The sequence below is a fragment of the Glarea lozoyensis genome (genome assembly GCF_000409485.1).
Source record: "Glarea lozoyensis ATCC 20868 chromosome Unknown GLAREA13, whole genome shotgun sequence".
NCBI classification, from domain to species: Eukaryota; Fungi; Ascomycota; class Leotiomycetes; order Helotiales; family Helotiaceae; genus Glarea; species Glarea lozoyensis.
The window spans coordinates 442,269-470,123 of NW_007360987.1; the positions used below are offsets into that span (position 1 = coordinate 442,269).

The 27,855-nt window shown below is 46.3% G+C and overlaps 10 protein-coding genes across 10 annotated transcripts; 4 read left to right on the forward strand and 6 right to left on the reverse strand.

Moving 5' to 3' along the window:
* Window positions 1-2,041: 2,041 nt before the first annotated feature.
* Window positions 2,042-2,753, forward strand: GLAREA_10097 (hemerythrin HHE cation binding-containing protein; the record flags this gene model as incomplete). The annotated part of the gene is made up of 2 exons (XM_008080147.1): window positions 2,042-2,261; window positions 2,320-2,753. 2 exons carry the CDS (start codon window positions 2,042-2,044, stop codon window positions 2,751-2,753), a joined length of 654 nt encoding a protein of 217 aa, XP_008078338.1.
* Window positions 2,754-4,680: 1,927 nt separating this feature from the next.
* On the reverse strand, window positions 4,681-6,585 carry GLAREA_10098 (MFS general substrate transporter; the record flags this gene model as incomplete). Its single annotated transcript, XM_008080148.1, has 4 exons — window positions 4,681-4,786; window positions 4,838-5,991; window positions 6,039-6,329; window positions 6,388-6,585. 4 exons carry the CDS (start codon window positions 6,583-6,585, stop codon window positions 4,681-4,683), a joined length of 1,749 nt encoding a protein of 582 aa, XP_008078339.1.
* Window positions 6,586-8,906: 2,321 nt separating this feature from the next.
* On the reverse strand, window positions 8,907-11,003 carry GLAREA_10099 (uncharacterized protein; the record flags this gene model as incomplete). Its single annotated transcript, XM_008080149.1, has 3 exons — window positions 8,907-9,902; window positions 9,976-10,525; window positions 10,588-11,003. The coding sequence occupies 3 exons, from the start codon at window positions 11,001-11,003 to the stop codon at window positions 8,907-8,909; spliced, it is 1,962 nt and encodes a 653-aa protein (XP_008078340.1).
* A 1,028-nt stretch (window positions 11,004-12,031) lies between these two features.
* Window positions 12,032-12,762, reverse strand: GLAREA_10100 (uncharacterized protein; the record flags this gene model as incomplete). The annotated part of the gene is made up of 2 exons (XM_008080150.1): window positions 12,032-12,422; window positions 12,515-12,762. 2 exons carry the CDS (start codon window positions 12,760-12,762, stop codon window positions 12,032-12,034), a joined length of 639 nt encoding a protein of 212 aa, XP_008078341.1.
* Window positions 12,763-13,178: 416 nt separating this feature from the next.
* On the forward strand, window positions 13,179-13,646 carry GLAREA_10101 (Cytochrome c oxidase subunit h; the record flags this gene model as incomplete). Its single annotated transcript, XM_008080151.1, has 2 exons — window positions 13,179-13,412; window positions 13,515-13,646. The coding sequence occupies 2 exons, from the start codon at window positions 13,179-13,181 to the stop codon at window positions 13,644-13,646; spliced, it is 366 nt and encodes a 121-aa protein (XP_008078342.1).
* A 333-nt stretch (window positions 13,647-13,979) lies between these two features.
* GLAREA_10102 (uncharacterized protein) lies at window positions 13,980-14,450 on the reverse strand (the record flags this gene model as incomplete). Its single annotated transcript, XM_008080152.1, has 1 exon — window positions 13,980-14,450. One exon carries the CDS (start codon window positions 14,448-14,450, stop codon window positions 13,980-13,982), a length of 471 nt encoding a protein of 156 aa, XP_008078343.1.
* Window positions 14,451-15,012: 562 nt separating this feature from the next.
* Window positions 15,013-17,406, reverse strand: GLAREA_10103 (uncharacterized protein; the record flags this gene model as incomplete). Its single annotated transcript, XM_008080153.1, has 1 exon — window positions 15,013-17,406. One exon carries the CDS (start codon window positions 17,404-17,406, stop codon window positions 15,013-15,015), a length of 2,394 nt encoding a protein of 797 aa, XP_008078344.1.
* Window positions 17,407-18,829: 1,423 nt separating this feature from the next.
* On the forward strand, window positions 18,830-20,260 carry GLAREA_10104 (uncharacterized protein; the record flags this gene model as incomplete). The annotated part of the gene is made up of 1 exon (XM_008080154.1): window positions 18,830-20,260. The coding sequence occupies one exon, from the start codon at window positions 18,830-18,832 to the stop codon at window positions 20,258-20,260; it is 1,431 nt and encodes a 476-aa protein (XP_008078345.1).
* Window positions 20,261-21,987: 1,727 nt separating this feature from the next.
* Window positions 21,988-24,433, reverse strand: GLAREA_10105 (uncharacterized protein; the record flags this gene model as incomplete). Its single annotated transcript, XM_008080155.1, has 5 exons — window positions 21,988-22,407; window positions 22,652-23,126; window positions 23,187-23,410; window positions 23,518-23,904; window positions 24,086-24,433. The coding sequence occupies 5 exons, from the start codon at window positions 24,431-24,433 to the stop codon at window positions 21,988-21,990; spliced, it is 1,854 nt and encodes a 617-aa protein (XP_008078346.1).
* Window positions 24,434-24,878: 445 nt separating this feature from the next.
* Window positions 24,879-27,653, forward strand: GLAREA_10106 (uncharacterized protein; the record flags this gene model as incomplete). Its single annotated transcript, XM_008080156.1, has 4 exons — window positions 24,879-25,215; window positions 25,260-26,013; window positions 26,068-27,176; window positions 27,238-27,653. 4 exons carry the CDS (start codon window positions 24,879-24,881, stop codon window positions 27,651-27,653), a joined length of 2,616 nt encoding a protein of 871 aa, XP_008078347.1.
* Between the last annotated feature and the right edge of the window lie 202 nt (window positions 27,654-27,855).

Genomic DNA, 27,855 nt, shown 5'->3' on the forward strand with positions numbered 1-27,855 from the left:
GTTGACCTCATGGCGCCAACATTCGTTCGTTTGTTGCATTTCGCACAAACTTGATGCCTCATTTCAGGTTTCAAGGCCTTCGAATTCAACAAAATGTATGTCACAAGACGTCTAGCTACTTCGCTGTTCGTCCACGCCGAAGTCCATGCCGCCATACTATCCATTGTTTGTTGCATTTCGCAAAATATTCCTGCCTGAACTGAGGTTTCGAGGATCAACTGCCACATAAAAGTCTGAGGGATTCTAGCTACTTCGGTATTAGCACACTTTGAGTCCCATGCTTCCATTGTTTTGTTGTGATTCGCACAGATTTAGTGCCTTATCACAGATGGCAAGGCCCTACAGCAAAATAGAAACTAGAAGAACTCCAACCCCTGCCTTATTTGCTCAAACTAACTTCCATACTACTATACTGTTCATTGTTTGGTTGCAATTCGAGCAGATTTTCTACCTGATGTGAGGTTTCAAGGCTCTACATCAAACTACTAGTCAGCAGAAATATAGCCACTTCACTATTGGCTCACGCCGAGTTCCCATGGCGCCATACTGTCCATTGTTTTGTTGCACTTCGCGCTAATTTGATGCCTGACATGAGGTTCCAAGGCTCTACAGCAGAAAGTAAGGCAGAGTAAGTCTGCTCACTCCACTATTAGCTCACGGTAAACTCCTTCCTGCCATCTGTCTATCATTTTGTTGCACTTCGCACGGAAGTGCGGCCTCATTCCAGGTTTCAAGGCTCTACAGTAAGATACTTCTACCCATTTCGCTAGTGGTCCACGCAGAATATCATGCTGTCGCATTATTCATTATCATTTACAATCATATATCATGTTACAATCTAACACCACCGCTCTCAATGCAACTAAGAACGAGACATCGGTAGGACTTGTAAAACTACCGAATATAATCACGATTAACATTATGATTTCGCACAATGTCAACTTCAGTTGTCCTGGTGATGCCTTGTTTCTCCTGTCCGTTTATATCTTGCAACTCGGTGTAAAGTTTAAGTGACCTGTCTGGCATAGCCTGCGTTCCCAATGGCAGATAAACAGATATAAATGAGCTTCTCGTGTGCTTGGTGCTGCCATATTTGTTCGATGAACAGCATGTATTAGAGTGGAAGCGCGAGCGAAAAGTCACCACTGAATTCTTCTCCTTGTTTCTGTATCTCAGACATATCAAGAAGAAAGTTAAATGCCAACCCAATCCAACAGCGACGTAGAAGTGAGTGTTGCTAAGCCCGGGGAGTCTCAAGTTCAGAAGGGAAATATTGCTCTGGAGGTGAAGACGCGAGGGTCTGTATCGAGGTTGAACTGACGAACTGCATATTTTCGACAGATGGCCAAATACTGAATGCAAGGGATTTCAACCAACTTCTCAGTCGTCTTCATTTAACTATTTTAAGCGAACAGAAATGGTCAAATGGGCACATGCGACTTGAACGAGAGAGTTGATTGGAGTTGGTATCAATATAATCTGTTGTAAAAAGCCCAGCTGCGTCAAGCGATTGAGCGACGTTGGCAGATCCCACAACCCGATCATAACATCTTCGCCTTACCCGGTAACCTTCCATGTTCCAATACCTGCAAATCCCTATCGCTTATAACAGAGACATCTGGGGTGCATAGAACTGCATATGTACGTAAACAACCCTGCTCTGAGTTGAAGAGGATGTGGTTGCCATTGGACTGATATTACGGCTTTTAGTACTTACTGTTGGCTGTTGGTTCACCATCAATCATCCTTGCTGCGCCAACATCAAACTGTTATACAAACCTCTTCTTATGAGAACCTCCTCACAATATTTCCACATCGTTTCTATCCATCTGCGAATTCAAATCAGTTTTCGGAAGCAAGTCTTCCACGCGAAAAGCAATGTCCCCCCCAATGTACACAGATTTTCCTCTGGCGGTGATACCAACCCCAAAATATGAAACAGGAAAGGCGAGTAACCTATAACTGCCTTCCCCATTAAAACTATACGATCAGTAACTGACAGATTGAACAGACCGATCCATTTACCCTCGAAGCCTCTCACATGGCATTAAGCCACAACGCATTCATACGCGGATTCAACAGTATCTATCAACAAGCACCACGTGTCGAAGCAGCAGACAAAAAAGATTTCGTAGGCTACTGCATTGCCTGGCATGATTGCGTCGCGCAGCACCATCATTACGAGGAAACTGAGTTCTTTCCAGCACTAGACAAAGCAGCAGGGAAGCTGGGATTGATGGATGGAGCCGTGGAGCAGCATGGTGCGTTCTCCCTTACCCAGAACGGAATTTTGAGTTTAAACTGACGGTGAAATAACAGCTCAATTCCACGACGGCCTCGAGAAATTCAAAACCTACCTCCAAGAAAACGGGCCCGACTTTTACGGCACAGAACTAATTTCAATCATGGACTCCTTCTCCCACGCCCTACACGAACATCTCAAAGAAGAACCACCGACAATCGTCGCTCTCTCAAAGTATAACACCCCCGAAACACCGATCGATATCATAGGAATCGCGTTGGCGGCAGGGAAGAAACAGGTGAGCGTGGGCTTTCTGTTTAATGTTTTGCCAGTTTACTTTTTGAATATGGAGAGTAAGGAGTTTGAGGGTGGGATGTGGCAGGCGGCTTTTCCGCCGGTTAGTGGACCGGTGAGGTGGGTTATGATGAAGGGGGCGCCGATGTGGAATTCGAGGGCTTGGAGGTTTGCGAGTTGTGATTCGGAGGGGGGGTTTAAACGGTTGGAGGTGTGATGGGTGGGCGCGTTGATATGAATGAGGACAATATCAAGGTGTCATAATGCGAATATTTTGGTGGCATATGCTTTAGGAAATAAGAATAAAAGGAATTGTTGGAATCACCGACTCTTGTGCTGCAATATGATGCCCTTGAACAACAACGTCGAGCAACCGTAGAGCATTCCTATCCACATTCCTTAAATGCCTATCTTTGAATTCGTTACTACTGCGTCGGACCGATGCATCATAACGCTGACAATCCAATCCTAGAATAGGGTATACCCAAAAGGTCAAATCCCAACTCCTTTGTAAAATAACAAGTAAGTTCGTCTTCATACCAAGAACAACCATCTCTTCTCATCTACACCGTACATACATCATGCATGACTCTCTCACGCAAATCACTCCGTGGTAACCTCAACCCATTCCATATACCCCATCTCCATAACAACTCGAACTTTCCACATTCCAACTCAACCTGCCAAGTCCCTCCAAAAACAACCACTTCAAATCTCTGAACCCCAAAGAATTCTCAAAATAAAACCTCCACCTCATCCTCTCTTCAAACCAAAAATCGGTTTTCAACAACCTCCTGATCACCACTTGATTTTCTGGAAATATCCGTGAGAAGTCGGAGAATGAAAATAATTCAACACCAACTCACACTATCACTCTGCCTCCAATCACAAATCCAGACACGCAACACATCATCTCATATCATCAACTGAGGCTATAGAAAACTATCTATAAAAAAATCAATTCCCGTTGCCGCATGAAGCCGTGACGTTCCAAACCAGCTATAACATTCTTCGTTCCAAGCTCAATCTCGATCATAAACAAATCCGTGAAAGAACAGTACTCTCAGTAAAGCGTCCCAAACCCGCGAGAAAGGAGTCAAAAAGCTAAAATCTCCAAGAAAAGTTGCGTTCTTGACACCGCTAGCTACCTAACACACAGCGACTTTCAGTTCATTGTTCTGAATCTAGTCAACTTACCTCTTCTAGGTTCTTGACAAAATATTGTCGTTTTATGACTCCCCCTTCTGTCCACAGCGCTATCACTTTTAATTATAGCAATACATCGCATGAAATCCGTGATTCGCACTGCGGTCTGCATCATCAGGTCCTGTCACGTCAGGAGACTCTGAGCCATGAAAACATTCTATGGAAGACTTCATCCGTGTCTTAGAGTTATATTTCTAGTCTGCCCATGACAGAGTTTGATGCAACACCCGGAAACCAGTGGGTTAGATATTGGTCTGTTGTTCTAGGATGAACTCTTTAATCTGCTTTCTCCGAGTGGGAGAACGTGATACTACCTCCATTAGAAAAGGAAATTAAAAGATTGACATCCTAACGTTGCCATCGATTTCACTTGGAAGAAAAAAACTAATCTACACCCCCATGCTTAGATGTCAACCTGTATTTTAGCATCCACCTCAGAATCCTATTACGATTTCTGATGATTCTACAAATGCTTTCCATTCTAAATTTTTGTCGCCAAAAAAAAAAAAAAGAAAATCCTCAAATATCTGGAAATTCAGCATATGAAGGAAAATAAAAGAAAGGACCAAGTATTTTTATATGGTGTAACAACTATTCTTATCCAAATAGAATTTACTTCCCAAGCGCAACAAATTTCATGAACTAGAGTAAGAAGTGTTACAAACCGATTTTGGGTTTATAAATATTATTTGCGGGCAGAGTTGTCGTCTCGCGGTGGACAATAAAGGGGCAGCCGAAGCACAATTCCTTCTCAAGATATTCAATGAAATATCGTACATATTAGACATCACTTTTCGTAAATCACGAAATCATGGACAGTGTTTGAAAATCAAATCATCAAGATGAAAGTATATCAGACACCAAATCTCAATTTATGTTCTAATATGTATTAAATATGTATATGTCTACACCCGACCCGCTCAAAACAACCCCATAACTCAAACAACCTTCTCAGTATTCGCAACTTGAGCCGGTGTCGTTTCCGATCCCTCATTAGAATGTTTTTGCGTCACAGCACCGAGTCCAGGATCGTAGTTGTCAGTTCTATCACGAGTTAGCATTCAACAATATGTCTCAAAGAAGATGAAGACTTACCCAGGAACCTCGCCAGCCAACTCCTCAAGCGTCTTCCTCTTTGTCTCAGGAATCAAGAATGAGGTAAGAAGACCACATAACATGAAAAGAGCAAAGATCTCCATGATGTGGTTCAACCAAGGGGTACTATCTCTACCCTTGGCACCGGGTACCGCACCCTTCGTTCGAAGAGGCCCGAAAACGACTTGCGCGATGATGGCACCAACCTTTCCGGATGCGGCGGAGAAACCGTGGGAGGTGGAGCGGTAACGGGTTGGGAAGCATTCTCCCGGTACGATGAAGGTTGTGGAATTAGGACCGAAGTTGAAGAAGAACTGGGCGACGACGTAGAGTCCGAGGAGCGCATTACCGGATAATTTATGGTATGCGAAACCGATGACGACAAAGAGGATGGTAAGCATGGTGAAGCCCATGATCTGAATTGGTTTACGACCGAGTGTGTCGATGGTAGCGACCGAGACCCAGTATCCAGGAATGGCACCGGCACAGACGAGAATCAAGTTTCCAACAGCATTCTTGTAGAAAACTTCGTACATGTTGTTTCCGCCAGAGTAACCAATTGCGGTGAGAATGATGGAGTTGTTTAGACCGAGACCGTAATATGCCACATCAAGGAAAAACCAAGAACCAGCTGTGCCGAGGAGGACCTTTCCGTGTTTCCATTGCCCATAGTGGTGGAGGAAGTCGCGCATGGAGGCCTTTGGGATTTGGAGGTTCTGAGATTGTTGCTGCATTGCAGTTACCCGAGTGATCTCATCTGGATTGCCGGAGGCTTTGCCGTGCATGTAGGCATTGGCGTCTGCGGCGGCAGTCTCGACATCGCGAGCTACATCGAAAGTGTAACGTGGAGTTTCCGGGATGGTAAGACGGTAGTAGAGGGCGATACAACCGGGAACTGCACCAAATCCGACGATGATACGCCACATCTTGTCGACGGCGAGTTGGCAGACACCAGTACAGGTGGAAGCCTTGGAGCCGGTGATGAGGGACTCTTTGAACCCCGCGGTAACGATCAAGGCCATGATGGCGGCGACGAATTGACCAATACCTTGCATGGCGAAGACTGCATTCATCATCGCGCCTCTCCATTTGGTGGTAGCAAACTCGGATGTGATGATGGAAGATAATGGGTAGTCACCACCAATTCCAATACCCTGCTGTCGTCAGTACACAGTTACTTTTTCATGATTGTTACACTTACCATAAGCACACGCCAGAAAATTAGCAAACCGGTGATCGAGACAGCATGAGATGGTGAGGAGAGTGCCTGGGCCAGGGTGGCAAAAATAATAATGATCAACTCCAATCCGTACATCTTCTTACGGCCAACCACATCAGCAAGATAACCGAAACCAAGTTGGCCAAGAACAGTTCCACCAGAGGTTGCGACTTTGATAGCGGTATCTGAGTTTACAGGAATCGTGCCTTTTGATACTTTGTTCTGGAAGAAAGCTATACCCAACATGGCAGTCACCAAGTTGATAGCAAAGATCTATGTTTCTGTCAGCTACTATAGTTTTACATTTCTCAGTCGTTAGTTGAATGCTTACATCGTAGGAATCAGTGAAGAAACCAATACCTGCAACAACGCAGGCTCGCACGTGGTACCATCCGAACGGAGCTTTGTCAATCTCAGCAAGAGCAAGTCGTCGTCTCTCATTTGGATCCTGGATATGGGCAAAGTCGTTATGGAAGTTGTGGAACGCGGCGTTACCACCAGCGGTCTTGTTTGCGGCAGCGGTAGCCATTGTGGTGTAAGTGTGTATTGACAACTAACTATGAAGTCGGCAAGCTAATCCGGAGACAACGAGATCACCAGTCGTCAGCGAGGGCGGAAGCTTGTAAATGAGTGCTTGACTACCTTCTCAAGAGAAGGCTGAACTCGAGGGGACACCAGGGTCTCTTATATTTGTCGACTGTGAATCGAATCGAGACTAATGTGGTACGCTAGCAGCTAGGAGGACAAGGTGGGGTTGTTGTCGCCGGGGTGAGACAAAATGGAATTGTGGCTTCGGGCGTGGAAGTCAGCTTCAGAAACACTCATCACTGGTCGATGGATGTATTTCTGGCTGGATAATGTGGGTTCTCAAGTGTCCGAGGTCAACGTGCATCGATCAGGGTCTGCCGATACGCCAAGGTCCAGAGTTGCATTAGACAAGCACCCCCGAAAACTCGCTTAAGGCTGCTTGCGATTTGGCAAGCCAGTTGTATCAGTTGCAACCTGACGGAGGTGCCCGCAACAATATCGAAATGCGCCTGCGTATACCACCTGTAGTCAATAATAGTCTCTCAAGCGCCAGCTATCTGTGGTTCTAGATTTATTATGGAGCAGTGAATGATTTCGAACGACGCCGGCGTAATACTAGCCGCAGCCCGAGATTCTGGTTCCCACGCCAGAGCTACGCTTCCGGGCCAACTTTCTCATCAACCTCATCAAATAAGTGCCCAGGAAAGCCAATAGTATTCAAGCATTCTGGACCGTGGGCAAGAAGGATCACCAGCAGAATACAAGAAGCCAATTTGATGATGCCATTGGTTTTTCTTTTCTCCTGTGGCGTATGCGTATCTTTCTGTCATGAAGGAGATCCTGCATCCACTATCTGATTGAGGCGACGAAATGAAAATCCAGTAAGAACTCTTCCTAGACCAGTCTCCCACCGAGGCACGCCCGAGTGCATGTTTATACGATGGATACCCAGGTAGATAGGGCCGCAGACAATATGAATCGATGCACACGTGGGTTCGTGAGAACCCAAACCCAGGGATGACAAGCTGTACCTTTCCACGAAAGGAAGACTTCCAGAACTCGAACATTCACCCATGTTTGAGTTTGAGGCGACTCCGAGCGATTACTGGTCATTCCGGATAGCAGTTGGCTAAGGAAGTAGTCCTTTCCCATGGAATGGTAAGGCTTATTAAGGATGTCGAGCGTCCTGCAGCCAAAGAAATGGAAACGTGTCCCAGACTTCGGGATCGCCTTTGCGTGAATAAGGGTACCTGTTTGAGCCTTCTCGAGTCTTTTGCGCATAAAGGGGGTGTTGAAACAAGTATTTCGCCTTCAATTAACAGCCTTCAAATCCAACGACGTTGACTTGACGTCGACATCCTCGATATTGGCATACGCCACCCTCGTGCGGTGGCATTGCTTGTCCGAAGATCTGAATATATCCGAGAGACAAGAGAAGTCTTGGGCGTCTTGGAAAGAGCTTATATCACGGCTGTTGTCGATGTGTCTCTTGGCCCGTTGGATGAAGCAATTCCCAACATCCGACAATCTACTTGACGCTGCACAACAGTCTGGGCGTTGGTAGCACACCCAATAGATACACATGCAGACGATCCTTTCCGGAAATATTGCTACTTGCGCCCGAGGTTGCAAAGGAGGCGTCGAGAGCTGGGAACATGGTGAAGATGGCGAGAGGAAGATGGACGAAGAGATGTCGTTGGATGTCGGCCAATGAGAAACCTCGAATCAAACATGTGTTTGGTGGATTTGACGAGAGACGTTTAAACCCCTGACGCCCACAAAATCTCTGTTGATCAATGGGCGGGACGGGAGCTAACCTCTTTGGTGGCACCACCCAGATCAGGTGACGAGCTGAAGTGATGTCACATGATCCGAATCTCTCCATCTTCACCTGATTGAAACCCGACTTCGCAGAGGACACAACAAGGTTTTACTTCGTTCAAAAACCTTGTCTCATGAGCAAAATTAGCGAATGGATGATATTTGTCATATCAATCACACGACCATTATGTTCGAAGCCAACTCCACACTAACGACCAATTTATCAGGAGAACAGAAAACGTTAGTAGCTTTGCCAACAATACACTATCTCCAGGAATTTCTTCGGAAGGACGCAGTGGTGAAAGCATCCAAGTTTGAAATTCAAGCATCTTGTGAACACCTTGGGAAGCGTAAGTTACTTGCCATTCTATATGCAAAGAGCAAATCCCAAACTGAAATCATTCTTTTAAAAGTACACTATCATAGAAACAGGACCTGCTAACTTAAACCTACCGTTAAATCCATCAAAATTCCCTCATGGTCAATAAGCAGTTAGTCAACTCACGCCCCTGGAAGCTGCTCCCAAGGGCTCTCAATCATATGCCAGAAATCCTCAGCATATTCATAATACGCCGCCTCGATATGCCACCAATCCCATTCTTCTATCGTCGCTCCATAATTGAAGCCAAAGCTCTTTACATAAACTGGGGATAATCCTGCACCTGGATTCCAATAACGGACCCACACCTCTACCTTCCAATCATATCCAGTTATGGTTCTATCGCTTTTCCCCAATACTTTCATTTCGTCTTCAGAAAAGGCAAGCAGATCTAAACCTGCCGAGACTAGACACTCAAGCACACGTTTCAACGCACTCTTTCTTTGAAGCCCACGGTAGCAGCAAAGAGAGAACGATAGGTAAGTGAAGGATCGGTAAGTATTTGCCTTGCTGGCAAAGGCTCGCGGGTGGAGACAAACACCTAAACGGATTGCGTCTGTCAACAGTTCGTACCACACTTGAAACATTTCCATATTTGCAGGCCCATATCTGGAGTCAGCGAGACCATAGAGGATATTTAGCACAAGGTACGCATCAAAAAACGACTTATCGATTGAAATCCTAGCAAGATACAGTCGAATGGTTTTTGGACCAACCAGGTCACCGATCGCTAGTGAGGCCTTAACATAACGCTTTATGTATTCTGCTACTTCCGAAGGAGGAGTCCATGCCTGTTGGATCACGAGGTTCACCATCTCTGGGTTTACACCTAAATATAGAAACCAGCTGTAAGAATTCCATGTACTGAAGTCAAAAGCCTCCATCGAAATCTCGTCCAGATCATCTGTTGAGTATAAACGCAGAAATTTGCTTGCATTAACACAATTCCGAGGACCGATCGCTTGATTTAGCGGAGGACTCCACTCCTTTAGCATGTCTGGACTGAGAAATCGGTACCAATTATCGACATACCTCTTATCTACATCTGTTGCCAAGCGATCAGCGCCATTCTGAACCAAGAATTGGCACGCGTGAAACTGAAATTTGGAACCAGCATACTAGGTTTGTCAGATGACATCCAAATGTGAAGGGCAAGCAACAGACTCCCCAAAAATTACACGAAGAGCTTACATGTAAGGGAGTTCTACCACGATCATCGCGATCAAACGGAGTTGCCCTGCCCGATGAAAACAGTTGTTTCAGGCCCCGAATGTTCCCTTCCTCGGAGTATCGAAACACGGCATGTGAGGGAGGGAGAATGTTGTGAGATCGGAGAGCAAACTTGCAAGACCAGGAGTCTTGAATCTTGTGAGCTTCATATACCTTACCAAACAGCCAGGAGGGAGTAGTAAGTCGAACTGTGAGCTCTTCAACAGTCCCAACCTTGGAATCATGATAACTTTTCGTCCTAGAATAGTTAATGGCTCCAAATATGTAGCCAAGAGCGGAGGGCAATTCCTGTGTTCTGATTCGTGTCGACTTTGAACTAGGAGGTCGTGTCGAAGTGCGCGTCAGCGCACCGTCCACATTAAGGGAAGTCACTTGCTGAGATATCTCTTGACGGATAATGTCTGCCATGGCACTAGAAGAACTCTCGATTTTTCTCTCTATGTGCTCTTTGAGCTCTTGGACGTGTACCAATGTTGAAACCTGCTGACAATATACTTTTTCTGCAAGTATACTTTGACGATATGGTAAGCAAACGGAATAAACGAACCCAACATGGGTTATGCACAGACTTACTTCGTCTGAGTCGAGAGAAAGACATTCAAAGTCGCTTTCTCTACCTCCAATTGTCTGCTGGCAGCTTCGAGACTCTTCTGACTAGACGCATATTGGAATCGCCCTCGTTTCGGCTTCTGCAATAGAGTCTTCTCAATCTTCTGAGTAATCTCCGCCAGCCTCCTCGCAGCTTGTCGGCAATTATCAACGCTCGGAGACAGCTTGTCGTGTCGCCCGGCATGACCCCCAAGCTCCTTGTCCTTCGACTCAACAATCTTCAGAATACGTTCGACTTCCTCAATGCCAGATATGAGACGGCGCAGCTCATCAGGGGCACTCTTCATCGAGTCTGCGAAGTTCTTCAATTTGATGAGGCTGTCGGCGATTTGTATTGCGAAAGACAGCACTCCTACACCTATGCCTACCGCTTCCGCCATGGCTAGTCTCGGGGTGTGATCGACGGGTATCTTTGGTCTTCCGAGCAACGACAAGAACGATACGGGTCTTGATGACTGGCATCAAGTGATGAAGATGAAATGAAGAGTTCCATGTCGAAATCGAGTTCTCGAGTCGATGTCGATTGCGCATTTCGCTCACTGGATAAATGCGCATACACAGCCTCGACGAATAGGGTAGCTGCAGGAGAACGTGCAGAAGAGGTGAGAAGTTTGTGTTGGAAAACAAGACGATGCTCCAGTAAGAAGCAAACGTTGGTAGGTCTTGACGAATGAAGTTCCGGCGGTCTCTGCGCATTAGACGCAAGTGATATAGAGGTCGTGCCTTCCTCGTCGCTGCCATCTCGCTTGCATGTAATGTGACCATCTTGTCGTGAACCTAGAAGGCAATACAGGCATAAATGGTTCAGTCATTGCATTCTAGAAGAAAGTTGTTAGCAGACTTTACATGGTTTTGGCTGGTGTTTGTCAAAGAATCTTATCGTGTATGTACAACAATTCTAACTTGAACAACTCCCTAGCCTCATGGAGCTAGCTTTCTGCGAAGCGAACATCTGCAAAGGCCAAATCTACTTATCCTACAGCTTCGAAATATGAAAAATGCCTTACACGTGTTTTATTGTCGAGTTTATCCATCTTTCATTTCCTCGCGCTCAAACTTTGCGGCATCTGTACATGTTTGGAATAAAGTGTAAGCACGGGTTCTTGACTTTAAGTATGCTTCATGATATCGACAGTAACTATCCAGATCAACCCAACCGTCATCGAGGTGATAACTCATGGAAAAGCTTCTAGTAGCAAGGGTCCACCGAGGTCTACCACAATGTACAAAGAGATATACCAAAGTTCTAATGCAGTGCAGAGAAATGGTTGGGCATCCCAAAGCCTTCCATATTGACACCAAACCCCTCGCTGATGAATACAACCCTAATATTACAGATTCCCGAACGCCGCACTAAGCTTTCATCAGCTAATGCACCCAGTTAAACAATTCTAGTATGCCAGATCCGTTATTTCGCCGCCTCGGCTTCCGGATTCCTATCCACCATCTCATATTCCCCAGCGCCATCTCTACCGCGCCCTCTCCCTCGACCCCTCCCATAGCCTTGTTCTTCATCGCCTGCCTCCCCAGTATTTGGTGACGCTGCTGTTTCTGAACTCGAGGGTTGCGCCGCACTCGAACCACCAAATGTAATAGGCCGTAATTCTCTCCACTGACAGCTCCAAACCCCTAAACTCGTCATCATGCCTGCGCTTACTACTTGAAGCGCCCACCATAGCCAGTTCCGCGGTATTGAATGCGAGTAAAACGATGTTACCAGGAGGTGGATTACGTGGAGGGTTATGGCGAAATCGGGGACTAGTTTCGAGCGGGCTATGAAGAAGAGGATCGCAATTACACTGTACATGGTGTTAGCATATTGTAATTTGGGACTTTGCCTAGGACTCTTGCGCGCAACAGCGCTCCAGTTCAAGAGAAGGGGGGGAAATACCCAATAAATGAATTCAACAACCACACCAGCCCCAACATCCATCCAACTGTTGTGTCCCCTCTCAACCGTCTCCAATCAAGCACCATATCTAAATTAAAATGTCGCCCTGCTACCAGCGCTGTGAAGAGGATGAGAGCGAATGCGACTGTATAGTATATCGTCTGTAAAAGGAGGATTTGAGAGAGGATCTTGAGTGGTGGGAGTTCGGTGAGGGCGCCCGGACGGGGGGGACGTCGTCGTCGCGCCATATTTTTGAGATTTCAAAAAGGGCTATGGCGGATACATTTGTGTGATATGTTGTGTTGTTTATTTCGTGGGATTTCTGGGGATGATGCTAGATTGCAGGCTAGGAGACGTGATGTGGGCGGTGAGTGAATTTCTGCCGGATGTGGTGATTATTTTGACTGGGATGTTGGAGTTGAGGGGATGAGCTTGTTCATTAACGATACTTATTCAGATCAACATAACTCAATATCTGCGAATATAGTGATTGTCAGGTAGGTGATAGGACCATTCCTATGAATCATGTTTCCAATTGGGTTCTAACGAATCTGTCTTAGTCAGGAACACCACTTCCACTACTGCGCTCGAACGATACCTACCCGACGACCATCAAATCCAAATTTCATCTGAACTTAAAGTCCATTGTCCCCCTTACTTCAAGATGGGACTATTCGGTTCTGCCCCAGCAACACTACCACCTCCCAAGATCTCCTCAGACGGCGCGCCAATAGCTCCAGACCGAACCCAACGAGCGAAGTGCTGGGAAGGAAGAGATGCATATTTCAGCTGTCTAGACAAGAACAATATCATCGATAGTATAACAGAGAAAGATAAGGCTGAGAAGTTTTGTTCAGGAGAAGGAAGGAAGTTCGAGGCGAATTGTGCTAGTAGTTGGGTGAGTTTTTCCTGGACGGTGGCGAGACAAGTGGAGAGGATGAAGCCGCGATTCCTGGATTGGCGATCAAAACGTGATGGCATTTTGCTAATCTATCTGTAGGTTACATATTTCAAGAAAAGGAGAGTCATGGAACATCAGAAGAACGAGACTCTTGAGAAGCTCCGAGCCGAGGGCGCAAAACAGGTGCCCGGCGAGATGGCACCTCCTGGAAGCTTTGGACAGAGGCCATGAGGATGATCACTGGGCTTTGAGATGTAGAAATATTGTAAAAATGCTGGGAAACGAGGTATTGCATATGGGAAGGCGTTCTTAATCAAATCATCTCCTCACCTATATCCAGATAAAGCACTCTCCTAGGATTCGTCGTAATGTTCCCTTGTGATGTAGTTTCTTACCGCGTTTACTTGTAATACTCATTGACGTTCGACAATTTCCCGGTTCGATCGAAAATTGTAGGACACTTGTGTTTATTCATTTGCGCTGACTCTCTATAGTTCATGTATCCGCCCCTCTCGCTATACAGATAACTTCCAATCTCTACCCAATCCCACACCACCAGCACCCTCACCAAACCCCTCTCAAAATCTCAACCTCACTCTGCAACTCCCCCACCCTAATCTTCGAGACCTCCATCATAACCTGCGAAACAGCCAACTGTCTATTCAACCACCCAACATACAACCCCATCACAAAAATGAACATCGTCGGTACCCACGCCGGAAACTTAGGCACCCGACACTTCTCCCCGTTCTCAGCATCTTTGCACTTCGAAGGACCTTGCCATTCCGGCTTTTCCCTCTGGATTGTGTTGCCAAGTGGCGATGGCGGTGCTGGCGTCGAGCGCTCTTGCGACGCTATTGGCGGACTTGAGTACGGATGCGTGTTTTTTGTGGTGGGGGCAGGTGGTGCGTAAACATTTCTTATGCATTGGAAGTTTGCGAGGGCTTGTCTCCGAAGGTCGTTCGAGTTTGAGTTTAGTGTTGGTGTGGTGGCCGAGACCGTTCGGATTGATCTGCTGAAAAGCTTCTGGAGCATGTTGGCTGAATTGCGGGTAACAAGTATTCAATGTCTGAGTGATTGTGAAAGAATGTTTAATTGTTAAGTATGATATGGATTGGGTTGTGGCGATGTTGATGTTGCATTGGATTGGACTGAGAAGACTTTGGAGGCAATGGCCTTGGGTTGGCCTTGGGGTAGCTGCTGTTCGTTCTTTCCCTTCGTTGGAGTAGTGCAGTTTCGAATGTTAATCATAATTGGTAACCTCTCATGTAAGCTTAAGCTACTTACCTACCAACGGATGGATTTCTTGTCTTGGACTAACGAACGTTAAAATAGGCTTTCAGCACATCACACTCATGGACTATGTGCACAGGTAGCTACCTAAACCGAACATTGTCTCATATCTTCTTTTGGTCAGCTCCTTTCATTGAACTTTAATTCTCTTTAATGTTTGTTACCGGGCACCACGTAGGGAGTGTTATTCTTAAACATATTGAAACTTTCAATGGAAATTTCCGTCGGTCTTATTGCAAGGTATTTGGACATTCTAGCATTCAGCATTGTACATGTGAATGTACGTGTACGCGGTGCTTTCGATTTACAGGTATGATCTCTCCCCCTTCTCTCTGGAACCTGACCACATCTCATGTCCAGGCCCGACAGGTAGCCCATCAACCTCTATTCCATCCGGATTGGGGCTGAAAACTTGTGTCCCGCTGGTGCTCATTCTGTGCAATCTTGGTCTATGTGAGATAGGTGGCGGAGTCGTAATTGTGTTGTTGTATCCAAGCGGATCTTTAGGAATGGGATGAGAGGGGTCGTTACTGAGATATGTGGGAGGCAAGCTATCCTCAACTGGTGTCGCAAGTGCACTTCCCGCAGTGCTAAACGTGTTTCGTTCACTTCCATCTGGATTGGGACTTGACCTGCGGCTGAATTCCTCGGGCGTACAAACTTCAGATAGGCCGCTTTTACGTCGTCGATCTTTCGGAATCCTCATCGTGGAGGTCTGGAATGCTGGAGGAGCTTGCATAGTCCTCAACTGAAATTCGGCAGTATTGGGAACCTTTCCCTTAGCCATCACTTTCGACGATGACAACGTTGGAGGTAGTCCAATAACTGATCCAGGTGTACTAGGATATCCGGCTGTGTAGTAGATGATTGGGGTTGGTGGCGGCTGTAAGGGAGTGGAAGGCGTTGCCGCATCCGTGTGTACTTGTAGATGGTCAACATGATTATGAACAATGAGCGCTGCTGCTGCTTCAACCGCCAAAGAGTCCGAAAGCTCCTGGGTTGGACTTGCTTCTGCTGAGGTCAGCCAAGTCATGCGCTGTATTCCATCCGGTGTAAGAAACACACTGCATGGAGTGTTGTAATGCGTTGTACATTCTTCGCTGCCCGAAATTGTGCCCTTTCCAAGCTTGCTGCGGCAACTTCCCCCTTCGCTCTCCTCCCAGTATGGCCTCGAAAGGCGACGTTCCTTTTCTGCCGGAGAGTACCCACTTGCTGGAGAGGTGTTGTGCGGTCCGCTGTCAAAGCTACTATATATCTCTCCTCTTTCTTGCGCTCTTCTTCTTCTCAACCTTCCGTCATCGCTCATTGTACTCCTCCCAGACTCTGAAGCCTCGGACATGCGTTCGCGAGGAGTACCAGTATGGTGCGGAGAATGCGGAACTCTTGATAGCTTGCGTCTGAAGGTTCGCCAACGTTTGACGACAAGCTCTTTCACAGGCTGCACAAATACCGGGCGAGGTTCTGATCGAAGAACTGGCTGTAGTCGGAAGCCTGACTCTCGTAGTTGCTTGATCGAACCCCGGCTCGCGCGAGTTGAAGAATGCAGACTTTCATCCGGTGAAGCCATCATATCTTCTGTACGTTTCCGACCATTTTTAGACCTCCCACGTCCAATCCCAAATACCTTTCCATCTTCTGGCAAGACTGGTAGTGTTAAGGATCGGGAAACTGCTTGACGGAGGCTATTGCGTCTGTACCATGCCTTTGTAACGGCATTAACATCGCGATCGATAGTGTTTCGCCGAGGCACGTAATCTACATCGTCGATTGCGAAGGAGGAATTCGACACTTCTGAATTGTCTGGAACTCGGCGGTTTTTGCCTTTCCCGAAATTGAAATCGTCATTCACTGACTCCCAAGGAAGGACTTCCGATGCTTCCGCAGGAGGTGACGGGGTTCCATCATAAAAACCATGCCACACTTGTACGGGAGAAGGATTGCGAGCCTCGTGACCAAAAGAAGGCGAGTATCTATACTGACTGTGTAGCCGTAGCGAGCTGATCATCTGAGAATCCGATACGGTCTTTTTGCTATTTCCTCCAGGAAGCACGCTCTTGCAATGCATCTGCGTAAACTCATTCGGTAAAGTGAAGCAGGATCCAAGAAGTTGAACCGCAATCATATGTGCCATAGTATTCAGATCTTTTCCATCTTCGAGGATCATATCGGACGAGTCGCTGCCACGTTCTTCAAGCATCTCTCCAGAACCATCTCCGGACCGAAACTCTTGTTCGAAATCGTTGTCGAAACGTAACTTTTTGCGAGTTCGCTTTCTTCTGGCTTCATCCGACCAGCAATACGGTCTCCCTGATTTACAGACATAGTGCCATTCGGAAATCTCCTGACTGATCACCCTCCATGCCAAACGGTCTGCCTTCTCGTCTTCGGTTGCTCTAGTATCGATCGTGGTTCCAAGAGATTTGACGTCCAGATGGTTTACATGAGTTGAGGAGCGACTTCCTTTCTGGCTCGACTTGCTTTTGGGCGCCATATAGAGTACTTGGCTATCGGTTGACATCCTGTCTTCGGAAGTGCCAGCACTGGCGCGAGATGTGGAATGCCTTTTTAACTGTGCTCGACATCCGGTATATTCTCTTCGGCGCGCGAGTTTTCGAAGATTGATGGCGCTATGGACCTTCTGTAATGACTGAGGTATATGAGTGCTGGAGTTTGATTTATGGTGGGTAATGAAGTTCATAGTGATGTCAACAATTTATTATTGAGTAGGTGAGGGAATTCATTGACGAGTTCCCCAATTTTGAAGTGGTGGTAGGTGTTCGATGTTGTCGTATAATTCAAGGTTGGGCTTGGTGTATGAAGTGACAGCCTGGATCTCACCCTATCATGGCCATCTCTCAATCCTGCTTTGCTCTTTCCCTCGACACTTGTTGGTGGTACACGCCCGGTGTCACGTGGAAACGTAACACTGCCGGGAATGCCCTTTTAAATTAAATGACACAAGATTCACAAGGTCAGAAGAAATCAAAATCCCCGAGATAAATCTTTCGGGGCTTGGTTCTGGACATATGAATTGATCGATTATTGGACGCCACACCGAAAACAGAATAACTATCACGTGCTAGTTGTAATTCTCGTAGTCGCATGTCCGGTGTCCGGTGCTTACCGAGCAATAATCATGCGCTAGTACGACGTCCTAGTATGTCGTCCTTCTTTCCGCACGAGCTTCAACAGGGTCCTAGTTCGATCAATGCGATGTTATTAACCTCTTGTCCATGGTCATGAACTACATGCGCCAAAGTCTATCAGTTCGAAGTGCCCGACGCCCACGGCCCCTCCTCGCGGTGCACAAAATGAGTGGCAGTCGAAACACGATATTGCTTCGATTAAGTTGACGAAATACCGTATATTTAGTGGATTGACTTGTAGCATTATCACATACTTCGTCAATGGTTTTAAATAAATAGGAGTTCTGAATATCATCCACTTATCCTCTTGAACATTGCGAGCCGCCACTGAAGAACAACCGAGTCAGAATGGGACTATGTCAAGCATGCAAATCCATACCATCCAGCCTATTCACGAACCCTCCAAACAGCAAGCCGCAGTCATGGCATCTGCATCATCCTTCCTACCAAAGCTTGGAAAGGTCGGCCAGCGCCGGTTGCGTTTTGTGTGGATTTATATATGCCAAGATATCCCCAATCCAACGACTTGGTCCGCATCCATGCTTCGAAGTGGTTGGATACGATCCGATACTATTTCCTCAACGGCGAGAAAATGCATGGAAAGACGATAGAATATTTTTGCATTTGGCCACACCTCATTATCGGCCATCGGCGCCCTCTGGCAAAATTCTCGTGTGCCGATGTGGCGAGTACGGAAATGTTTTCAATTTCGACCTCGAGTACTCGGGGGATATTTTGTCAAGTACCTTGTACCCGAAGGGTCACGGTGCAGTATCACTTATAAAATTCTGGCTTGATGCTTGCTTTGACTCGCATATTAACTGCGCAGTCCTTTACGATAATGGCTTCATGCCGTCTAGGCTTATTGATGTGGGCTCTCATAGTCAGAACTTTATATGCCTGAAAGACTCATTCCCTTCTTCAAAGCTAATATCCTCTCGGTATCTGACTCTCAGTCATTGTTGGGGACGAAATATGCCTGGATCTGCGAAGACAACCATGAAAAATTACGATGATCATCTTCGCCGAATCCGTATAAGAAACCTCCCTAGAACATACCGAGATGCGATAAGTCTAACCCGAAGACTGGGATATCGATATGTTTGGATTGACTCGTTGTGCATCATTCAAGATTCTCCTGCAGATTGGACTCGAGAATCGGCCGCAATGGGCAAGATTTATTCTCACAGTTTCTGCACACTGGCTGCTGCTGCCTCCAACGATTGTCACGGAGGTCTGTTTCCTTTGCGCAAGGAGTTGCCGATCTTTCAACTGGAAGATTCAGCGACAGGGGCCAAAGGCTCCTCATTTGTTCTTGTAAAGCAAGCCTATCAAGGATGGGACGAGCTTTTTGACTCAAGTTCTCTTAACGTTCGAGGCTGGACTCTACAAGAGCGAGAGTTAAGTCCAAGGATTGTCTATTTCACGAAACATACCCTTTTATTCGAGTGCAGAGAGACAAGGGGTAGTGAATGTGGTGGATATAAGGCCAACTCTCTAGGGAGGTATGCCAGTGAGCGGCCAGATTGTCAGATTCATCCTGGGTATATTTTGACGGCCAAAACGTCTATAGAGAAGACCGATACACGGCGGTGCATGGACACGCTTCCATTGGACTCAAATCCCCAAGACAAATCAAGGCGCCTTCTTAACAAACGATATCAGACATGGCGTGAAATGGTGCAAAGATATTCGGCAAGGGATCTTACGATTGCAAGTGATAGATTCCCAGCGTTATCTGGATTAGCATCGGAGATGTCATATCTTCTAAATGATGAATACATTGCTGGCCTCTGGAGGAATGAAATAAAGAGTGGCTTATGTTGGACTTATCCGTTGACACACCAGATTGGAAGCGCTCGGCAGACCAACTATGGCCCGTCATGGTCATGGGCAGCGACCACCGCTCCTATTTCATATGAGCTCGTAAATCGAAATGAGAAGGGTCAGCCAGTCCGAAAGCTGAGGACGATTCGAGCAGTGAAGGGGGCCCGATTGTGGCTGCTTTCGCATGGAGATAAGACGCTGTCTAATAATGACAATGACCCCGCCTGGAAAGATGTGTTTGAGCCCAAGCTACTGAGTGTAAGCAAAATACCAGCTGGTGACGATCCAAATGGAACTCTGCTTTCTGCCTCGCTCCGGTTTGAGGGGCAGGTTATACCTATTCAACGATCAAAGATAGGAGACTGCATCATTGATGAATTCCGCGTTGAGGTGATGTGGGACTACTTACCGCAACCACCGTCCGAAATTTATCTATTCAGCTTGGGCATCATATCAGTTGGATTGGTGCTTACCGCGGTTTCAAAAGATGATCATGAATACAAGCGTGTCGGAATTTTGTCAGAAATCGAGTGGAGTTGGTTCAGAGGTGTCGACACTGGGCTCATTACTTTAGTCTAGAAATCGAACAAGGAACTTTGCGGTGGAAAAGTTAAGTGCCAGTCACCTGCCCACAGATCCCTAGACCAGACAAGTCGATTCGAATAGAGCCTGAGAAGGTGCCAATGACTCAAAACAACAGACGCAATATACGATATTGTGCTAACTCAGTTCATCAAGTATGCGATAGTTCGTCAATTGTTTTAAGACATGATCATGTTTCGACTGCCACTTATTTCGTCCTCCACGAGGGAACTCCTCTGGCCCCAATATTACACGTGATCTTCCCACTTCCACTCGCTTTTCAGCTGCCCATCGCCCAGGGTCTGCGAAAGCTTTTCGAAACGACTTCTACACATCTGATCCTACGTTACTTCATTCTAATAAATTAATCAAAGCAACGTTACGGCCCTTTCCAAATATTCTATCACGTGTCACTCCCCCTATTACACAAGCGAGACCCTTCGCCACCTCGGTACCGCCTCACTGCACAACTTCGCACGAAACAAAATTCAAGTGTTCCGAAACTTCTTCATCGTACGGCATGTGAAAGAGAATTATCTATGATGTCCTTGATTACCGACCGTGGGAATTCTGCTAAATTTCTAGTGTTTGGGACGGCAAAATAGATATCACAAACGCGCCATGTACGCTAGTGAATACAGTTCAAAATTATGCACTTCAAAATCTCAATGGCCGCAACTAGCCCCAAGAAAATGCCGAGTGGCAATTTGGCATTGTCGAACATCCAGTGTCGAAGCACATGGTGAAGCCGCCAAGAATTCCATTGATGTACTTTGTGCAATTCTCGGCTTGACTACTGAACACAAGATGCATCACCGTTGCTATCAACCTTGCACAAAAGAAAGACCCTTACTCGGATTTTTGTATAAGAGAATGGCTTCATGCCTCTGGCATTCTTCAGCAGCACTCACCCGACTTCTCAACACTAGGGCGGAGCTTGCTCACTTCACAAGCCCATCGCGAAGCCCAGCGCGACACGACAATGGTAGATCAGAATACCAATTCCGAAGCGGGTCTTTTATGAATGACTCGCTTTGGCTTTCGCGGAGGAGGTAGACGATCGATTTTGGTGAGAATTTGAAGAGGGTGGAGGGTAATGTTCATAACGGCATCGCGCAAGGTCGCAAGAGGTAGGATATTACCAACTCCCGATTGACAAGATACCATGTCTAATGATATCATCTAGACTTAGCTCCATAACTATCGAACGAGCTCATCCGCCATATCCAACAACAAGACTATCTTCAACCCCCAAGTCTCACGTCAGAGAACAAAAAGGATTGCATATACAAAGCGCAGTGGGCCTCAGAGGCGAAGGACTATACTGAAGGTCGCTCTGTGATGACCATTTATAATATCGGGTTCGGAGGAAGTTTGCTGATTACGAGCAAAGACAAGCTTTCATGTCAAGCATCAGAAGATGGAATGTCGGCTGGGATTCCATCGTCCACTCTTTTTCTCCTCTAGAAGAATTTTTGTGTTGCGTTTTAGCGGGACCCTTGTGGTTGGAGTTGAAAAGGCAAGCTTTCATGTCAAGCAGTAATGTATATTCGATAGCGTATAGCAAATCGAACTTAATTTTTCAACCAAATCCAGGTAAAATATTTTTCTGCGTTTGGAGGACGGGATGTTCATGCTAGGTTCCTCCAACAATGCCGGGATTCTGTATTTGTTCACACATCTTCAGTCATAGATACACAATACACACCTCATATTTCTTTATTCTACCGTCTCTCGGGCCACCTTCTAACCATTTCCCTATAAATTGGCTCCGCAATTAACCTATAGATATCTTCCACTTCATCACTCCTGCCCAGCCCGCTCCTGGGAAAATGCAAACACGACTGCACCGGATCAGAGAACAAGCTATCCTGCGCTCGAATCTCCTCCCACGTCCATGCATGCGCAATTGCTAGATGGTACTCGTGTCTATATGTCGAAGAAACCGGCCTTAGCGGGGTCTTAGAGGCGAAGGTCTCGATTGGCACGCCGAAACAGAGTTCGATTAGGATTATACCAAGGGATTCCAGGAGTAGTTTGGTGGAGGCTGTGGTAAGTGGGGTCGAGGGAGTTGGCTTTAAACGGGTTGTTGAGAGGAAGGATTGTGAGAGGTAGGGTTCGTCGAAGAGGACTTTGCCATCGCGCTATAGAGATTATGTTAGCTAGTGCATTAATAACATCTGCAGTTGGGGGTTAGTTGGCATTAAATGGGTGGGCTGGGTAATATTGGACGGGATGGCTCATCGACTATGCCTCGCTGTAAATTTTGCAGCGATGACATTCAAAGTGCCCGGAATGATTTGTGGGGGGTCAACCCCAACGGAGTTCATCTAGATTGACAAATAGGCAGAGGCAGTGATAGAAAAGAAATGAACGAGGGCCCCATACAGCGGTAAAGAATATGTCATTCTTGTCTAGCCTCACGCTCAACCATGAGGTCTTCTGTAGCTGAAGAATAGTCGATGCCAGAATAGCAGCGACGACTGCTCGCTTTTCTGGCGGGAACTGATACGGCTGAACAGCATTGGCCTCCAGTATTTGAGCAAGCGTTCGATTCTCCTCTGCGGGTGAGACTCTCGAGTGCAACTGAAACTCATACGAGTTCATCGATTCGTCCACCATACAGCCCAAAATTGTATTAGGAGAAATTGTGCGGCAGGATATCGTTTCACACAAGTCTGTCAGCGGCTCGACAATAATGGGGATTGGAGGTGGGTTGTCGATCGAAACCGTAACTTCTTCAATGGCTTTTACACCAGCCACGTCAAGACGATCTTGGACTTGCATGTGCTCGGCAATTGCGAAATGTTTCATCACTTTGGTCTTTTCTTGTTTCGTCTTCGACTTTTTTGTAAACCGGTTTCTTTGAAGATGTCAGAGTTATCAATTAATTATGCGACACCATGGTCATTCTAGCACTTACTTCAAGCTAGATCTAACATCCCAAACGCGTTCTCGTAGACTCGAGTCTTTCTTGTTTGAGCTCTGGCTTCCAATACTGATCCCGGTTTCCGAACTGGCTTTGGGTGATACGACTGGTGGTTTGAGGTTGGCTTCAACACTCTTTGGCGTTACTGGTATTTTTGGGGTATCAATTTGTTGCGATATTTTAACTTTCACTGAATGCTGCAAGTAATTGGCGAAGTTCTGCGTCAGATCCATTAGTTTGGGACGACTTCAATACTGCTGATTGACCTGTTGCTCTTTCGTGCCTAATGAAGTGGGATGATTCCCGGAGCAGAGTGATCACGTACCTTATCATCCATCTTCTCTTTAGTTTCCGGTAAATAACATAGTAGATTAAAGTTGTCGTCACCGTGGTCGACTCTTCTCTCAAGTTGTATTAATACCTTATGAGATACTTCACAACAGCAATGCCAGCTGCTCTTCAGTAACTCATGTAAGTTGTTTGCGTTTTCTCTTGTCTTTTGGAAAAATGGGCCCAACCCCGAGGATGCGGTCTTGGACCGAAAGCCCCCTCGAACACTTTGTCGGTCGCTTAGTACCACCATCTGTTTGAGCTCTTCTATGAGCCTCTTGGACTCCTCATGGCCTTTATAATGATCATCGAATAGGACTTGAGTAATGCGTTTGAGCTCGTAAGATAACCACTGATGGTTGGATTGATTACTCGGATTTAGCTAATTTATGTTAGCCAAATGAGGGATTAGATCTTCCGCCTCAATAATCAGTTGAGGAACATTTTCGAAGAATAGGTTCGCTCCATTGTGAAGAAATGTCTGAGCTCGTTGAAAATATACCACAAGGCATCCCACCGCTTGTAAATTATCCTGAACACCGGGACAAATAACAACTACTTACTGCTTGGATATCTAGCAACTCTCCTAACTCGGTCATAATATCATATATCCTTTTGATAGTGTACATGCACCAATCATATCGCGAATCCAGCCGCGTAACAAGCCTCTGCTTCAGCACTGGGTCACGCCACCCGATGAAGTCTTTGTCGCCAACGATATCAAGAAATGAGTCTTTTGAATCACCGCCTATGAGATATGGATTGGGGCCGCCACACAGCAGATCTTGTAGAATGCCCTCAAAGAACAATTGCTGTCCTTCCATGTCCCGAATAAAAGACTCATATTTACGGCGAAATTGAATCCAGTGGGAGAAGTATCTTGACCCTTTCTTGTACTGCTCAAAGGTCATAATAATTGCGGGATAAACAGCGAGTACCAAGCCGGCGACCTCCATACCGACGTATTTCAACTATCTTTTGGCGACTCGGAGCATGTATGCGATACAACGAGGCAGTGACGACTACCCACCATGGCAAGGGGCTAAGACCGCTTCAGCAAAACCGTGGTTACCAAGACATTATCGAAATGAGTGTTAGAGCGAGCGAAATAAGAACGCGATTGTACAAGAATCAATCGGTGGAAATTCTGTGAAATTTCAAGAAGATCAGACTGGAGTGAGGCTGAGAGATGCGGAGTTTAATTTCAGCATGGCCGTGCCACATCCCACCCCTGGTCTGCATTTATGAGAACGATTCTTCTCTTCAGGTGGAACATTATCCCTCGCTTTGTGTTTACATCTTTCTGGGTGCTGAAGACACTACAGATCCCTTCTGGTTTGCAAAGAGTGCGCTCGAATGGAACGGCATGATGGGAGTTCATCTTCTGCCCAGAGGGTCCATCCATCTTCAGACACGCCTGATCTTGGCGGCAGTATTGCAGCCGCCGCACAGTCATGCTCGAAATTGTTCCAAGAATGCGCCAAACACATCGAATATGCAAGATCAACCAAGCAAACATATAGCTCACAAGTGTTAGAGCAGGGTAAAAGATACGATTTATGGGCACGAAACATCGCGGCTAGTCAGCCGTCTCAATTTCCAACTTCCTTGGAGTACCGACTCAGATCTGATGCCAACGCTCGCAAAATTGTTCAAAAAGCTCTTGATTATGTGAACGAATCTTTAGAGATGAGTATGTGCTGATAAATTGACAAACTTGCTAGCTCACAAAAATAGTCATTCCTATCTTGTCTGGTGATAAGCAAATTCTCACTTGGGAAGAGGAAATAAACACGCACACCCAAATTGATAGCCAAAGAGATCTGAGTGCGCGAGCATATAGAGAAGACCCGGAGTTTAAACCTGTATTGATTTCAGAATATGAGCTTCCAGCTAGAACCACCTCGGAGTTAGCCGAGCTATCGCTTTCTATCCAGGAAGGAATCACAAATCTCTTTGAGCTTTCCATGATCATACGCAAACGGCCCGAGAAGGATGATTACATTAAAGCGTCTCTGCGTTATAATTTTGATCCAAAATTCGACATCAATCACGTTGGAGATAAATATCCTGTTGCGAGAAGTGGAGAACCATGGTTGATGGAACGCCTAGGGACTGCCATCACAAGACGAAGACAGTACTTGCTTTACAGAAAGGAGCACCAGAAGCGGTCAGAAGAATTCCACCAAGTGAGCAAAGATGTAGACGGAAAGACTGTCTGGTCTGGTACCAAAGCATCAACCTTCGTCCCGGACAACCGATTAGGAGACTCTACTAGCCAGTCTTCAATACCAGATGATCCCATTATATTATCTTCACGTCCGCAAACGGAGTATGCAGATTCTAGTCGCGGCAAAGACGCTGGTTCGGATCTTCTGAGAACACCTCTGCTTCCAAAGGGTGCGAATGGCGTTCGTACAGGGTACGGTGAACACTTTGAGTGTCCATATTGCTGGCCCCCCCAGACCGTACAGAACAAGAATGAATGGAAGTGAGTGTTTCTGCTTATATGATCCATTTAAGCAACGTACTGATAGCTTGTTAGAAAACACATATTTAGCGATCTCCGGCCATATGTCTGCACCTTCGAGGGTTGCGGGCTTAACATGTTCGAAAGTCAGAATCAATGGTTTGATCATGAAACTAGATTTCACAGAAAGCAATGGCAGTGTAACATATGCCATGAAGAAGGCCCGATGATACGATCGGCTCTAGAAGTACACATGAAAAATCAACACGCAAGCGATGTTGAAGAGGCAACAATAGATGCTTCACTAGACGAGTGCATTGTGCCACGAATAGATGCGACAAAGTGCCCTTTATGTAAAGATTACGGTGCTCGACTTCAACGTATCAATCAGTCCGGCAAGTGTGACGTTAGTCTCAAGCAATTCCAGGAACATCTTGGTCGTCACATGGAACAGTTAGCCTTGGCATCTTTACCAGAAGATGATAGGGATGAGGAATATGATGAAGATGATGATCTTTTCGAGCCAGCCGACGAGGAATATGCGGAGATGGCAAAAGTTCAGGTAACTAAGCGATTCGGCGAATTTAACAGGGGGCAAGAGGAGAAAGATCCGAACGAATATGCTTCCCCTTCACGTTTTGAAGCGTATATAGATACGACAGACCCACTTATAGAAGTTCCTGAAATTTCACCGAGGCCATCGATATCTGCGGCGCCTGCCGACCACGAAAGACCCGAGAAGCTCGGTAGGCCAGTGGATGGACGGCAATTTGAATCAAGAGAACGCCGGTCCTCGCCCAACTCAGAAGATGATTCTTCCCCACTATCAAGAAGGTTCACCAAACGGATGCGAAACCTTTTGGGGGGCACCTCAAAAGTTAATTCAGCTGATATCAAGCGAGCAGACGCCAAAGATTATCCACAGATTCCTGGTGAGGAGCTAAGGCACCCCAGTTTTAGGGTGCGTAGTCCCGTACCCGAAGAGAGAACTCAGAGGCCCAGAACACCTCCCTCCCCCACGGGAGCCATAAGCAATCAGGGTAGGCCATTTTATGAAAGGAGAGACTCAGCCTCAGACTCTATTGACTATCCTACGGTTTCTGGCGACGACCCACTAAATCCATATCAGAAGCACGTTGAAGCTCAGCGCCGTGAAGGACCCGGGCGCAAGCCGGATACTCAACGTAGGAATTCAACGTAGGAATACGCTAGAGGTTCCTCATCCAGCTGACGCAACGAATGAAGCAACTTCCAAATATTGGGATGCAGCTCAGTCTGAAGGTGGATCTGATCACGCCGAACGACTACAAGAGCTTGAGAATTCTTTAGATAAATTATCCAAGAAGACTGAGGACAGTTCCGAGAACCCAAAAACGAACGATCCCGAAGGTCCCAGCACACAGATACCTCCAGCCCTCCAAAGAGTAATGTATCATCTAGATACTCCCAAGTTTCAGGAAGGGGACTATGTATACATTGAATCCAAAAATTTAGGACCTGTAGTAGGACCTCTCGTAATAAGTGCTCGCAGTAGAATATATCGCTCAGATGGAAAGCAATCAAAAAATGAAACACTTTGGGGATACCAATTGCTACACAATGATAAGCTCTACAACTCTGGGGAATGGGTGGAAGAGTTAAGACTAAGAAAATCTCCTTAGCGTGGTAAACGTCTTCTATTTCGGAGATGGAAAGACCGCTACGATACCCAGCTTGTCTTGGGGGGGTTTACAGGCACTGACAAGTCGAGCGAAACTCGCATGATGAAGCACGTCCAAGAGAATCCAAAGAAGGAACGACCAGTCATGAATCATAAGTCAGAAGTCAGAATTCAAGTATACTAATAATGACGAAGACTTGGAC